Raw genomic sequence first — 14,512 nt, forward strand, 5'->3', positions numbered from 1 at the left:
AGGCCCTTTTGTTCTTTTAAGAAGAAACAGATAAAACTACCACATCCCTTTTTTAAGCAGAAGTCATAGCTCAACAGTGAAGAAAACAAAACCAGAGTGAAGTAAAGAAAGTGTTTACACATAAGAAGGAAAAAGAAAAACTGGGTGACACATTCTACTTTTTTGCACAAAAAAATTCAGTGACTGGGAATACTTTTATGTTGAATGCTGGAGCATGAGTCAGAGCCCTAAATTTAATCCCAGCTGGGACCAGAACCTTAGCTTGGACTCTCTTCTCACTGTTAACACCTTAAATCTGGACTTAACTCCAGCCACAGGCTCTGCATAGCAATATAAGTTTATGCTCAGGAAAAATATACTTTATAGGGCTAGTCTGCGGTTAGTCTAGATCGATGTACTTTTTTTTTCATTGGTCATTATAAGTTTCCTCTGGATTTTCTCCTGATTCCAGCTGTGGCCACAGGATTTTTTCAAGCCACAGTTTGAAATATACAATGTACTGTCAGACGCCATTCCCTTGTGTGTTGCTCCACCACTTTTCCCCTAGAATCAGGATGAAAGCGTAGGTTTCCCTGTGGCTTTCAGAAAAAAAACCCAAAAGAGTGCTTGTAAGAGATGGTGGAGGGACTCCAAGACTGATGAGAGCCATATGAAATGTGAGACAGAGAAAGAGACAGAAATGTTGCGTCAAGGTGGAAGGAAATCTGCACCCCTCTGGGATGAAACCATGGCCAAGCACAAAAGGACTGTGAGGGAAGGCTGATGCAAGCTCTCACAAAAGAGGAGTGCTCCAAAGAAAGCCTCGGCTCAGAAAACTGATGGTCATTGTGTTTCATTGTTTCTGTAAGAGGTAAAAATTTGGCAAAGGTCTCGTTTGGCCAAAGAAGAGGAGAAACAGAAGAAAGAGCGGTATCCAAAAGACAAACATAAGCTGCCATTCAGCAGGCTGCCTTGCCTTGCTATGGGAAAGGCCAAACTCTCTTATTTGCTTATTTCAAGTTTCCTCTTACTAAAATAGTTTCTTTTACCTGAAAGCGTCATGAAGTCATCTATCTGGTAAACATGTTCTTCATCAGGGTCTGTTGCAATGAGCTGCATTTCTTTCAGAAAATCATCGTAATGAGGATCAGTCCTTTGAACAATCCCAATGACAAATATCTCAATATTCGTAGCATGGGCCTCTCTTACTACAGTATCAAGTTGTACTTTATCACGAGTGTCCGCTTGTCCATCTGTTACTACAACAGCCACTTTTCTTACTGCTGGGCGTGCTGCCCGAAATAACTGAATGGCTTCTCGGATAGCAGAAGCTGTGTACGTGCCTTCTCCTAAGTAGAGCATTTTATCAACAGCTGATTTCAGGTATTCTTTGGTTGTGTATTGCTTCAGAGAAGACACCAGCTCTACTTTATGGCTGAAGTTGATAATGCCAATGTGGGTTGTAGCGTGGTTGGCTGATACCTTGTCAATGACTGTTTTCATAAAAGTTTTGATAATATTGAAGTTATCTGGTCCAACACTTTCTGAACTGTCAATAACAAATACCAGTTCCAGTGGTGTTACTCTACATCTGATACCACAACCTAGAAGAACAATAATTTCAGACATTTTATGAGAAACCACCTTCATAAAAATGAACTGAACTCATATATCAGATTTACAGTCAGTTAAAGCTCAATTAATGAATTAATTTATAGTTACTGATACTGATAAATAGAAACAGAGCTGGACCAAATTACTTCCAGTATAGCTCTGGCAACATAGTGAGCATCATTTTCACATCAAAGGTATCCTTACACACAAACATGCAGAGGACAAATCCATTCAGTCAATATAAATTCCGTGTGTTTTATTAGAACTATTTTTTTTCTATACTGGAATGCTTACCACATATTTCCTTGATAAGTCTGATAACTTCTTCTCTCTGAAAAAAAGTATTAATTAATTTGCTGTGTGTTCTAGTTTTAAGAATGCTGAAATCTATTTATTTGGTTATTTATTTACAAAAATACAGGCAATGCAATGCCCCATAAACAACCTTGTGTAACATCACATAACCTTTAGATATCTTCCCAAAATAAACTCCTATCTTTTAAATTAATTTATGTACATACTTACCGAAAGACCAGGTTCACCTTTTCTTCCCCAAATTCCCTGAAAATGTGTAGAGTGAGAAAATTAACAAAAGCCAAATTTGCCTAATTTCTATTGTGTAAAATTAAGTAATATGAAAATGTGTTTTACCTTTGGTCCTGGAGGTCCTGGGTCTCCAATCTCTCCTTTGGCACCTTTGTTCCCTGGATCACCTTTATCTCCATAGTCTCCCTAATTTAAAACAACCATATTAAACATAGTCAGTAACTCCAGTTTTGTTGATAGTCAGAGCTGGAGTTATGGTTCAATGAGCTCTTAAGATACATTTTCTGATTTTTTTTTTGTGTGGCTGGTTTATCTTGTATTATGAAGAGAACATCTGAAAGCAGACTCTCAGAGAAAGCAAGATGGGCAGTAAAAACATCTTTAAGAAATTTCTACGAAAAATTACCTTAATTCAGGAGTAAGAGGTAAAGACATCTTCATGCAAATGTCGAGAATATATAGTTTTTTACTCTTCTTTGATTTTCTTGAACTCTAAAACCAATGTTTATACTGGACCTATGTTAATTTGGACCTATGTTAATTCAGACCTATGGAGAGACATACTGCCTCAGATCAGCCAATGTACTGAAACTCACACCAGCTTCATATAGAACCCACACGGAAGACTGGGAGCTTGCAAAGCACAGAGGAAAAGGCATGCTTGCACTGTTACATCCATTGGAAAATACGTAGTTTCACATTTAGAAGCAATTCTGCACTTTTTTCCTCGTGACTAGACCTTTTGATTTCCAAAAAGAGAAAGGGTTCAACATTATGGTATTTCAAGAGACAGTTTTCACATAATGCAGGTATGAAACACACTATCAAAAGATTGAGGTTCTAAATTAGACATTTCTTCAAGAAGGAGATTGTGCAGGACAGTTTTTTACTTCTCTCTGGAAGTTACTGACCACATTACATTTCACTTGAAACTTTAAAGCTTAGAAATTTATCTAGAGTAATATCTTTGATATTACTATCTATTTAATATCTTTGATATTACTCCTCATTATTACCCAGCCAATGGAATCACATACGTACCTCCTGTGTTACAGCATTTGCCGTGGTGATTGCTATCAATTTTAAGGAATTGACTCTCTCTGTCTGATTCTGATGTTATTCAAACTGGTATAAACCTGAAAATTGTACATAGCTCCTCCACAGCGTTAAGAAAACCAGTCTGCACTGAGTAAGCTCTTGGAAGACAGCTTTTATTCTATTTCACAAAATCATAATATCCAGCAAAGGACATTCTTTCCATTACCTGCCCATGAATTCAATCTAACCTCATCAAAGTTAATGTCAGCATAAGGGAGAGCAAATATGATCTACTGACTGTGGCGGTGCTGTTACTCTCTTACCCATAAGTATACTAAAACCTGATCTCTTTGGTACTTTGCACTTCTATGAAATTCCTACTGAACTAAACCATTCCTTTCCATGTGTGACAAGTCTGCTATATTAATAGCAAACAGAAAAATTGTGAGTATTTGGAGATATTTCCATTGGGTCATGAAGATTAGTCAAAATACAAGATTAATATGAAGAACAGTGAAAATATTGCTATTATTATTATAGTATGTAGCATTTGGCATCTGATAGAAAATAGAATTAGGAGGCAGAAATTTGAATCTGGGTGAAAGAGCTTGATATTCACTGTTGCATAAAAGCTCCAAGCTGCAGTAGCTTGAATAATACAGAAGTCTGAGAAAGTGCTATATAACGTGAGCTAGTGTAGACCATAGTACCATGAACATCATTAGTGCAGGCAACAAATGGCTGGGGCTCTGAATGGGTACTGCCTGCCTCAGGTGACTACAAAGGGGATTGAACTCTTATTTGGGTAACTTCTTAAAGTTAGGGAGCCTTATCATCTCTGCTGTCCCATGAAGACTACCATGGGGTTTTTTCCCAGGCTTTCCAGATAGCGGTTTCACAATAAATTCAGTATTTCAGCTATGTTGTAATTATTGCAGAGGGGCTGCCCAGCTGGCCCAGGCATATGCTGTGAATTAAAGGTGGTGTACTGCATCATACATTTACATCAACGCTCATTCCACCTGGGCACACTGTTCTCCTTGTGTAGGCACATAGTTGGTCTGCACATCCACACTGACCAAGAGCCTCGGTTTCCTTTGGCTAGGCTGCTCCCATCAGAAGCTGCGCATCTGAAAATCACTAACAAATAGCCAAAGTATTTAAATTCTCTTTGCGCAAAATTTGTTAGAAGGGGATAGGTATGTGTAGGAAACTCTTACAGTTTTTATATCAACCAGGAAGTTTCTCAGTAAGGAAAGACTCAAGCTTGGGCTTCAATCATTATTAAAAAAATGAGTCAAATAAAACAAAGCCCTTAAAAGACATTGGTCAAAAAGCAATTATTTTTTTGTCAAAGCCTGGCAAATAAAAGAACTTTTTGTAATACCTGAAAATATCTAAGATAACTGAATACATAATTTGACTAATATGATTCTCCTGGTAACAAGTATGACCTCATTCTAGATCCTACTTCAGAGTCTGGTCCTTAATGACAATTAGGATTTTCACAGACTCCAAACCTGACAATAAGTGGTAGGCACTTAGCTTGCTAGCTATACAAGGCAATGTCTTTGCCTTCTATTTATCTTCAAAGACCTGTCACACCAAATAACCAATAAAGGAAGAAAAAATTATCATTTTTTCCTTACCGCAAACCTAGGATTTACCTTTGGTCCAGGAAGGCCAATTCCTATTGATCCCTTTAGTCCAGGAGAACCTTGATTTCCTTTTTCTCCCTGAACAGAATATGGAAAGTAAGTTTAACTGAAAATTAAAGTAAAATCTATGCTGTATCTATTCACTTTATAACATTCTGCATCATAGAGAAAGCCAGATATTTGTATTATCCCATGAAGCACATAAGTTTCAAGACAGAAGGGGTATGAAGCTGGAGAAATAAGCAGTTGGGTATGATTCAGAACACACATGAAGCCTTTATAAAGTATATAATGAAAAATTTATTCCTGATTAATTAAATGAAATATTGTCATTTTACTGAAACAGATAAAAGACAAAAGTAACCTCACTGAGGCTCAGACAGTTATTCATCCAGTCTACAAGCAGTAAAACGAGATCCAACACAGAGGTTCTCTAGAAATACACACCCAGAATCTGCAGGGTTGACTTAGTTTTTCTGATCTTAAGTAAATAAAAAGACGTCTCTGATTTTCACAATGTGCAATGTGGAGAGCAGAACATCTTTCTGCTGATACTTCAAAAGACAGTATCAGTCCAGCTACAAAGTTCAACTTTGTTTATAATGATTGTTACGCATGCCCTGCTGCATGCACACAGACTTGAAAAGCATTTTCATGCTAGCAGTGTGGGCATACAACATGTTATAAAACACAGCTGTTATAAAATACATACAGAAAATCCTTCACAGCATCTGGCTTCCAGAAACTTTCCTGCTTTATTTAATAGAGTAACACAAATATTTTTTTCAGATCAACTGCTGTATACATTTTAAACACAGCTAGAGGTGATTATATTCCCTGGTACATAAATGCTTCACCTTAATTCACATTACATACATAATTCACATAACAGCAGTGCCCACTGCAGATACCAAAACCAGCTCCAGAGAATGTCAATGAGATCAGGAGCAGTCATCACCTGTACCAAACCTAGCCTAGGAGATGTAAGTACAAGGTTAGTTAGTTTTATTTTTCAGTCAAGAGCTCTCAAGACTGTCTCACTAAAGCAACTTTTACTAATACTCGTATAGCTCCTCACAAATGGGCCTAAAGGGGTTATATTGCTCATAATGGGCAGAGAAATACAAAAATGTTTCCAAATTTATCAAGACTCCAGCCTTCACCAAAGGCACACTAGTGCAGAAGGACTGACCTCTGACCATTCCTGCTGTGCTGGGTAGGGGCTTATGGATTTCTGCAGGTGGAGAAGCAGCTGCACAGTGCACAGCCAAGTTAACCTTCTCTTCCTTGGGGCTCCTGAATCCCATGAGTTGGGAGTTCACCAGGAGTCAGACAATGAGATGCAGCTCCTAGAAGAGGCAGTATACTACACGTCATGGTCCATGGATGGTTTTCCCTGTCCAAATTCCAGATTTGACTGAGATCTTGCTGTGATGGGAGCTTCTGCTTGCACATGGGTGCATTGTGGTCTTGCCCTGTGCTAGGCAAAGGCACCCACTGCACTCCACCGTTCACATCTCCACTGGAGCACTGCCTTTACAGCCCTGCCCTGCAGGAGCCTCTTGGTCCACTAGCCCAAAATGCTCTGCTTGTCATCAGGGCTACCTATCACTGGCCTGTTAACAGGTAGCCTCTTCCCTCTGTAAGCAGAACTTCTCCCCTTCCCCTCTCCTCAGTTTCTTACAGCAGCAAAAATTCAGCCACTGTTATGTAGACTCTGAAGACTGGAAAAGAAACTGTCATGCACCAAATTACATAGCTGATTCACTAGGAAAAAAAAAAAAAGAATTTCCTGCAAATAGGAAATATTCCTAAGGCAATGGGATGCCCAAGGCAATTTATTTTGCGCTGTTGTAGGAATACACAGTGACTATTTAATCTAATTTACTTTAAGTTACTTTTTAGCAAGATTGTGCTTCCTGGGTCCTTCATGTAGGCTATTAATGCAAATTGCTTTTAAACATAGTGAAACAGTGTGCCAGCTTGTTTCTCTGCTTGCTGTCCAGCATTGGGACTGACTGTCCTTCCTGACTAGGGTCATCACACAGCTTCCTGATTAACACCTTTGCAGATCTGCAGAGCACATACATGTGAACCAGAATTAGGATATGCTGTGTATTCCAGTGGTCCTTCACTAATAATAAATGTCAGATCTAACAAAACTCTAGATTTATTGCTGCTATTTGTTACAGCCCATTTGACATTGTTAGGATGGTGTTCAGGCAATGAAAACTGAACGAGACCTCCTGTTCTAAAAAAATTCATACTTGTACAGCTGACATTTCTCACAGGCACACATGTGAGTTTTATCCTTTAAAACGTCAACTGCAGACCAAATCCTGCTTCCTCTACTTGTGCAATCAATCAACATAAGAAGGATTTATCATAGATACCATAACTGAACATTTAGTAAAAACCAAGATGTATGCTGTATTAATTTAAAAATATTTATTGCTCTGCCAGTTCAATCCATGTACATAATTAAATTCAAACTTGACCATCAGTCTTATCATAAAAAACAAAGTGGTATGCATGTAAAAATGCAGACCCTTGGATCCCTGACCCTAATATCCTGCTAGATTACTGATCAATAAGCAGAATTCTATGTAAAAATGTCATTCTATGAACTGAGTGCAGATCTGAGAATGTCTAGACTGTGGTTTTGAAAGGAAACCAAGCATAAAAAAAGAAGACCTGTGAATGTAGCTATCAACATAAAGTTACTCGAAAACCATCTCATTTTTGACATTCCGTTCTTACCATATGCAGACTGAGCTCTATGTATATATATATATATATATAAAAAAAATACTTAGAGTGATATTGATAGTTCAAATGCAAGAGCATAGTAGCTTTATGCTGATGAAGAGTGGCCAAAAAGAATGAAGCTTGACATGGCTGTGAAGAGATAGCAGGACAGAAGAGGCAAATAGAAGCTCAACAAACATCAGCATACGGAGGAAACAGGTACTACAGGAGCAAGACAGTTGCTAAAGTTATTCAGAAAGAAGTTGTTCCTAAGATTTATATAAAAACAATCATAATTAAAAAAGGCAATTGTTAAGGGAAGAAAATTTAAATGACAATACTGTACCTACACAACTCGTGGAATACTATAGAAACAACACCAGCTGAGTTTTATCCACCACATCATTCCAGTTTTGGTTTCAAACCCAAAGACAAAGACCTTCCACAGCCAGAGCACGTGTTACTTTCCCACATCCCTAAATTCCACGTCTTTACATTACAAACATGCCTTTGTCTGACAGTGTGTATCAGTGGACCGCGTTCTTCCCCGGAAAACTTCCATGATGAAACTGAGTTCTCTACATTTCTAAAATATGCTTTAGATATTTATTCATATCAGTGCCAACATAACATCCAAAACTCTGTGTGTATCTATATAGAGACAGACAGATAGATAGATAGATAGATAGATAGATAGATAGATGTATATATACACATTTTGACTAACCTTTACATTTTTTCAGGAACAGAAAAAAATATTATATAAACTGTACATGTATCATCAGATGCATTTGATTGCTGAAACATTTCTGTTCAGAATGGCAATTGCACTTTTATAAATACTCTCACATACCCATACAATTAACAGAGATATATCCCAAGTATTAGATTCTGGAAACACATCAGAAATGTCTATTAAAGCCAGGCAGGAAATAGTTTTCCTATACCATAAAGCCATACAGAGATGGCAGAAATTTTTCTATTTTCCACAAGAACAGAGCAAAGACCCTTCAGAGATTCAGCAAACAAAGGAAGAAGAGAAAAGAAAATAAGTTCCTTATACCCTCACACTAAAATACGTAATAGCTTTGTGGTTACTGATGACAATTAATATAGAAGAAAACTGCAAACAGATCAGAACCAAAGGTCTAGACAGTCATGACTCGAACCGTGTAGAGATCTCTGTCTAGGAAAGTCCTGAGACGACATAAATCAGAATCTGTTAAAAAGAGTTATACAGTAAAAAGAAAAGAAAGAACATAGTGAAGTATGTTTTTATGCTATGAAACACCTCACAGTGAAAAAAGAAAGGGCTCTCTGCAGTATAAAAAGGGAAATGATTGAACATGAATATAAAAATAGAAGACATTGAAGCTGGAATCAGAGCAAGTACTGAACAAAACAAATTCAGAAGGAATCGGTGCTTTTCTGGTAAAGCTTGGATGAAGTAATTCAATGCTGGACCAAAGAAAGGTTCTCCTCGGAAACATTTTGCCAACAAGGTACATTGTAATGATTTTGCTTGTTTGTTTCAGCATGTCACTATTTTCCAATTAAAACCTCTTCTGTCAATGAATTCCCTGGTGGCTTTAGTGTCTACAGCCGACTGCAGTATAGAGAGGCAGCTTTCCTAACCCAACTAAAACAGTGCCCCTCCTACTGAATCACTGGTGGTTTGATAACATAGAGTTGGAGACCTGAGCACAATCCCCCTGATCCAGGCAAATACTCAATCATACACTCAACTTTAAGCACACTGATTTAAGAGAAATAGGAGAAACTTAGGTTGTTCTCCACTAGAGCCTCCAGCTTTAATAATTTTCTTCCACACATTTACGACAAGGCAATTCATTAACTTTGAATGTTCAGAATAAGTTAACCATGTTTGCATTTCTCCTTATAAAGAGAGAAGTTGTGGTTATGGCTGGAACTGGGTGAGCAAAAACCTGATGAAGAGTATGTGGGAGACTCGCTAATTTATTTTATATTCCTATATGTGTTAAATATTTGACTTATTTTGACATGGTAGATCTCTGTTACTGTCTTTTACAAGGGCATCCAGAGAAAACCCTGGCTGTTTTCTTTGAAGTGTCCTTTAAATCTAAGTAAATCAGTAAGATGTGGCAGAGATGGGACTTTTTTTCCAGGTTATACATATTTGTAACGACAAGAATAATAGGAAAGCAATTCAGTGCCACCAATACTGAAAACTCAACAGTTAAAGTAAATACTACATACCTTATGAACAAGAAAAATATACAGTGACTATTTGCAGGAGTTCACTGACTCAGTGGCAAAGAGAAAAACAGAGAGTGAATCTTCTTAAGAGACAGTTTTGAGAAGAAACTGGACAGATATTACAGTAAACCGGATTACCTTGCTTCCTTGTATGCTGTTGCCAGGGGGACCAGGTGGACCGGGCAAGCCTTTCTGTCCCATAATACCCTGTAACAGTCAGTTGGGCAAAAAAAGAAGAATTAGGAGGTAAACTCTATTCCTGGTAACACTAACGAAGTCATCTCAAAGTCACTGCAAGCAAAAAGTAAAACCATGTCAAAGACTCTAGTTCTGATTCTTCTTTGGTTTATGGTTTCTCACTGTGGACCTTAGTAATTATCCTTGGCAAATTCCCAGGAAAGCAAAGGAACAATTAAGCTGAAAATAATTAAAGAATAAAATTTGCCCATGACACAGTGTGGTATTTTCCCCAGTTTTTCTTGCATAGAAACCAACAGAAACCATCTTTATACAACAGCTTCGTGCAATCACTCCACACAAGGGAGGCACAACAGTAGAGGCACAAAGGACCAGAGCAATAAAACCCAGCGTGAGTAAACCTGCCAAGCATGTTAGCTAGTTCTTGTACACCACACATATATATGCCAAGCCGCTGTCATGCCACAGTCCCTGGGAGCACCAGCCATTCAGAAAATCATAAGTGGGAGGGAAAGAGAGAAAAGCCAAAGCAGCACCTGCTGATTTGTGTCGATACAGTCAAAGCCAGGTAAAGCCCTTGTGCTTTGGAGGCAGGCTAATCTAACATTTCAAAGTGACAAAATGACGCATATCCCTGTGATTACATCAAAATTAAATGTTTATTTTTCCTTTTTTTTCTTTATTTTTAGTTGAAAAAAGCTTTTGAAATTTCACCAAGCTTTATAAAAGTTTCTGTAGAGTTCAGGTTGGATTTTTGATTATTGTCTTATAATAAATAATCACAGTGCTCCAATACAGTAAATGGAATTCATCCAGTGATATGTAAATTACCTACATTTTGCATATGTGGAATATTTAGGCAGAAGTATATCAAAACTTGATCATCATTAAATAGAAATATATAGCTCTAAATATTTAACTTCTAGATATTAGTGATGCTTGAAGAGTCATCATTCTCATCTGTGTAGACAAAAAATTTGCCACAAACTTTAACAGAATCTCCTGTGAAAAACATAGTTAATCTATGTATTTATAAGCACGAATTCACACAAAACATTGTGCTAAATAGCTTATCTCAAGAACTAGATGCTATAAGCAGGTCCTCACCCTTGAAAACAAAATAGTTTCCCCACAGAGAACACATTTTTCATTCTCAAAGCCTTTGTGGAAGCAGCACATGGTGTCACACATTTGTATGACTTTGACACTCAGTCCAAAGTTACTTTTTTTAAACAGACTGTGTCTGTATGATTTACCAAGGTACTGAAATTGCTGCAGCTTTCAGAAAGCAAGGCAAAGTCAGACATACATCCTGAGAAAATATTCATGCTCTGTCACTCATTGCATTTCTGTAACAGGCTGGTAATAGCAATGTTTCTCCATTCAGATATTAATTTATTCAAAACGGCAGTGAAGACTTCTGTTAATCTCTGCTAAGGAAATCACAGAAGAAGTTACAAAGGCATATCTATTTTTAACTGAAGTTAAAGTGAAGAAATATACACAGTGTTTCTCCTCATTGCCTTTGTAAAAATAATTGATGGATACACCTATAATAAAGAAATTCAGGCATGCATTGAATTTCTTTTCTTACCAGTATGTCTTTTTTGAATTATAAATCACTTTAGTGGAGGGAGGAAAAAATTGCCCAGATGTTGCATGCTGGCTGCTTATAGAATTAACTTTTTGTTTTCATGTTTCTTTCCTAATGGTTTTACTAATGAAATGAATTGGATTCAATTTCATTGAGCAAAAATTGCAAACATAAAATTCACATTTAACATATTTTCCACCACAAAAGAATCTCTTGGAAACAGAATAGATATAAGCAGAAGAAATGCATCATTTAACTCATTTATCAGCCTGATAGTTCTGTTCAATTTCCAGCTGTAATCTCATAAAGTTTAGCTGCAAATGCAATTTTCATCTAGTTAGTATTCCTTCCTAATCTGGTTGGCAGAAGTGGATGGTCAGTGCCCATGTTTTTACGCTTGATTTCTCCTGCAGTTGCACCAATGTAAATCAATAACTGATGAAGATATTTTGGTGTCTAAGAAATCAGAGTCTGACAGCCAGCATCACAAAAGCGCACGAAAGCTTCAACACAGCATTGTACCAACCTTGGGACCAACCGTTCCGCTTCCCCGTGGCCCTGGGGGACCAGGATAGCCTCTCATTCCACGGTCTCCCTGAAAATAGTCACAGAAATGACAGTAATTTATCACCTGTTAACTGTTACATCTTTCATCCACTTACGAAGCAGTCAGTCAAACTACTGAGTTTAAAAAACAAAACAAATGTTACATACATAAACAGTTGCTTTATAGATAGATATAAAAAAAAAGCCCAAAACGTAGGCACCCACATTATTTAAGCTCTAGGTGAAGAACATTATTCCCCAAGCAAAGGTCCACATGATCAAAATCACCAACAGAGTTAGGACTCTAATTTGCAAACTTTTCAGCTACAGAAGAAAAAGAAAAGCAAACTCATTTGGAAAAAACACCATTTTTCCATCATGTTCTGCAGGGGCTTAACAGGATGGACAGGGAGCTTATTAGTGGGACACAGCAGGGATCATGCCCTTTACTGATACTGTGCTTGTTCTGAAACTAGAAACATTTAATTTCCAGAACTGTCAAACTAATGTGTTTATGAAAACTAAATTAATTTTAATAGCATTGATATAGAAGAACAAAAAGAACAGCACCTTCTTTGTTTTCTTAAAAAGTCTTAATGCATGTATGTTTAGCTTGATTTCTTAAGGAAATGAGGGTTAAGTGATGCTCTGCCTGTGTTTCTGCTTGTCTGTGTTAGTCCTCATTTTTCTCTCAGTATATTTCGCGCTCATCAGCTGATTTCAGCCAAATTCATCAGAAATGTAGAGGCCCGGAGCATACTCGTTTTTGACAGTTTTGGTGATAATTGGAGGCTGGGTAAAGGAGAGAGATTCAATTTATGCTTTCAGTGGGGAAGATAAACCGGAGGGGGCTCATCCCTTAACCAGCAGGCAGACAGAGGCAGCAGCTGGCTGGCCAGGGGGAATGCGGGTAACGCTGAGCCCAGTGCCACCCCTCGTGCTGCAGACAAGCCCAGCAAAGGAGATGGGGCTCAGGGGACACTACTGGTGAAGGCACAGGGATATAAGAGGCAGTTTTGTTTTCTTCAGTCCATAATTGTACAAATGAGGGAAGAGGCACACATTCAGCACACGATCACTAGAAAACTCCCATCAGTTTGAAAAGAAAAAAGAAATCTGTAACTGGTAAGTTATAGATGCAGAAAATTCTGAATCAGGTTCAGCATATGTCCCTAAACCTATGCCTGTGCAGGCAAGTGCAAAAGAAAGAACTGTTCTGATAAGCTATTGATCATCCAATATATTAACAACAGAGCCAAGAAGAAATTGTATTTCTTGACAAAATAAAACATTTCATTATAAAAAACTCTTAATTGTAATTGTTTTTGCACTCAGAAAAGCTGTAGAACTGGCTGTGCTTGCAGAGGGAGCATTCTAACTACGAGAGAGGTGCAAGTATGAATCACACAAATCACAGGTGACACTTGAGTTGTGGTAGGTGAAAAGAAACAACATATCAAACTGATTAAAAAGGAAGGAAAGAAAAGTACAGAATCTTTTACTGACTTCCTTTACTTTCCAGGAGGAATGTGTGCAGTCATTATAACGTCTGCTTTTAGGTGAAATGCCCAAGGTTCAATCTCCAGCGAGAGATCGCTCCAGTCTGTGTTTTTTTATATATGGCTATGATATTCTCATTCTAAGTCCCAACCTATGTGCTATTTATGTAAATATATTAGGGCCCAAACTATGCTCACGTTTGATGGGTTTGGAGAGGTGGGAACTCTGAATCCAAAGGCTAAGGCTTAGACTGCGCTTATAATGCTTTCCTTCCTCATGTAGTATTTGGCTTCTGAATTTATTTTAAATTCCTCTTTCTTCCAAAGCACTGGAGACTGGCCAGTTTGAGTCAGGACATAGGCATGGATGCTCTTAGCTTTAAATTGGTGTGTCAAGCTGACTGGGTTAAACTGATTACCATGTTCAGTCAGGAGGAAATTTCTCCCTCAGATTTCATCAGAGGGGAGTGTGTTGTTTTCATCTAGTCTGGTTGGAAAAGGGAAATAAAGAGTGAGCTACTCTCTCTAGTAATGTTCTTCTTCAGATGACTTGAGGCTTTTATATCCCTTCTAATGCTTCCCTGCTAATGCAAAGAGCCAGGACATTGGCAATGCCCTTGAACTTTTTGCCTTTTTTTCCCCCCAAATTCTAGCTATAAACTCTTTAAAGATTACAATCTTAAGTACTTAAATGTTGTAGCACTTAAGTCTGGTACAGTGCTGGGAAATGCCCCTCTGCAGTGGGATGAATGGTAGATATTCCTCATCTTTTAAAACATGCCCAGTTTCTCAATTCCTCCTGCAATGCATTTTCTTATAATTAGCTTGAGATTGTCATATTACTAGGAAACACT

The 14,512-nt window shown here is 37.8% G+C and overlaps 1 protein-coding gene across 1 annotated transcript in view; it reads right to left on the reverse strand.

Annotated features, from left to right (window-relative positions):
* Positions 1-14,512, reverse strand: part of COL28A1 (collagen type XXVIII alpha 1 chain) — a 68,557-nt gene that overhangs the window by 5,459 nt on the left and 48,586 nt on the right. Inside the window, exons 25-31 of the mRNA XM_075492869.1 lie at positions 12,140-12,208; positions 9,960-10,028; positions 4,845-4,913; positions 2,245-2,325; positions 2,119-2,154; positions 1,888-1,924; positions 1,029-1,583 (exon numbers count right to left, since the gene is read on the reverse strand). Coding sequence (XP_075348984.1) covers positions 1,029-1,583; positions 1,888-1,924; positions 2,119-2,154; positions 2,245-2,325; positions 4,845-4,913; positions 9,960-10,028; positions 12,140-12,208 — 916 coding nt within the window. The remainder of the gene's footprint in view (positions 1-1,028; positions 1,584-1,887; positions 1,925-2,118; positions 2,155-2,244; positions 2,326-4,844; positions 4,914-9,959; positions 10,029-12,139; positions 12,209-14,512) is intronic.

The sequence above is a fragment of the Mycteria americana genome, chromosome 2 (genome assembly GCF_035582795.1).
Source record: "Mycteria americana isolate JAX WOST 10 ecotype Jacksonville Zoo and Gardens chromosome 2, USCA_MyAme_1.0, whole genome shotgun sequence".
Taxonomy (NCBI): Eukaryota; Metazoa; Chordata; class Aves; order Ciconiiformes; family Ciconiidae; genus Mycteria; species Mycteria americana.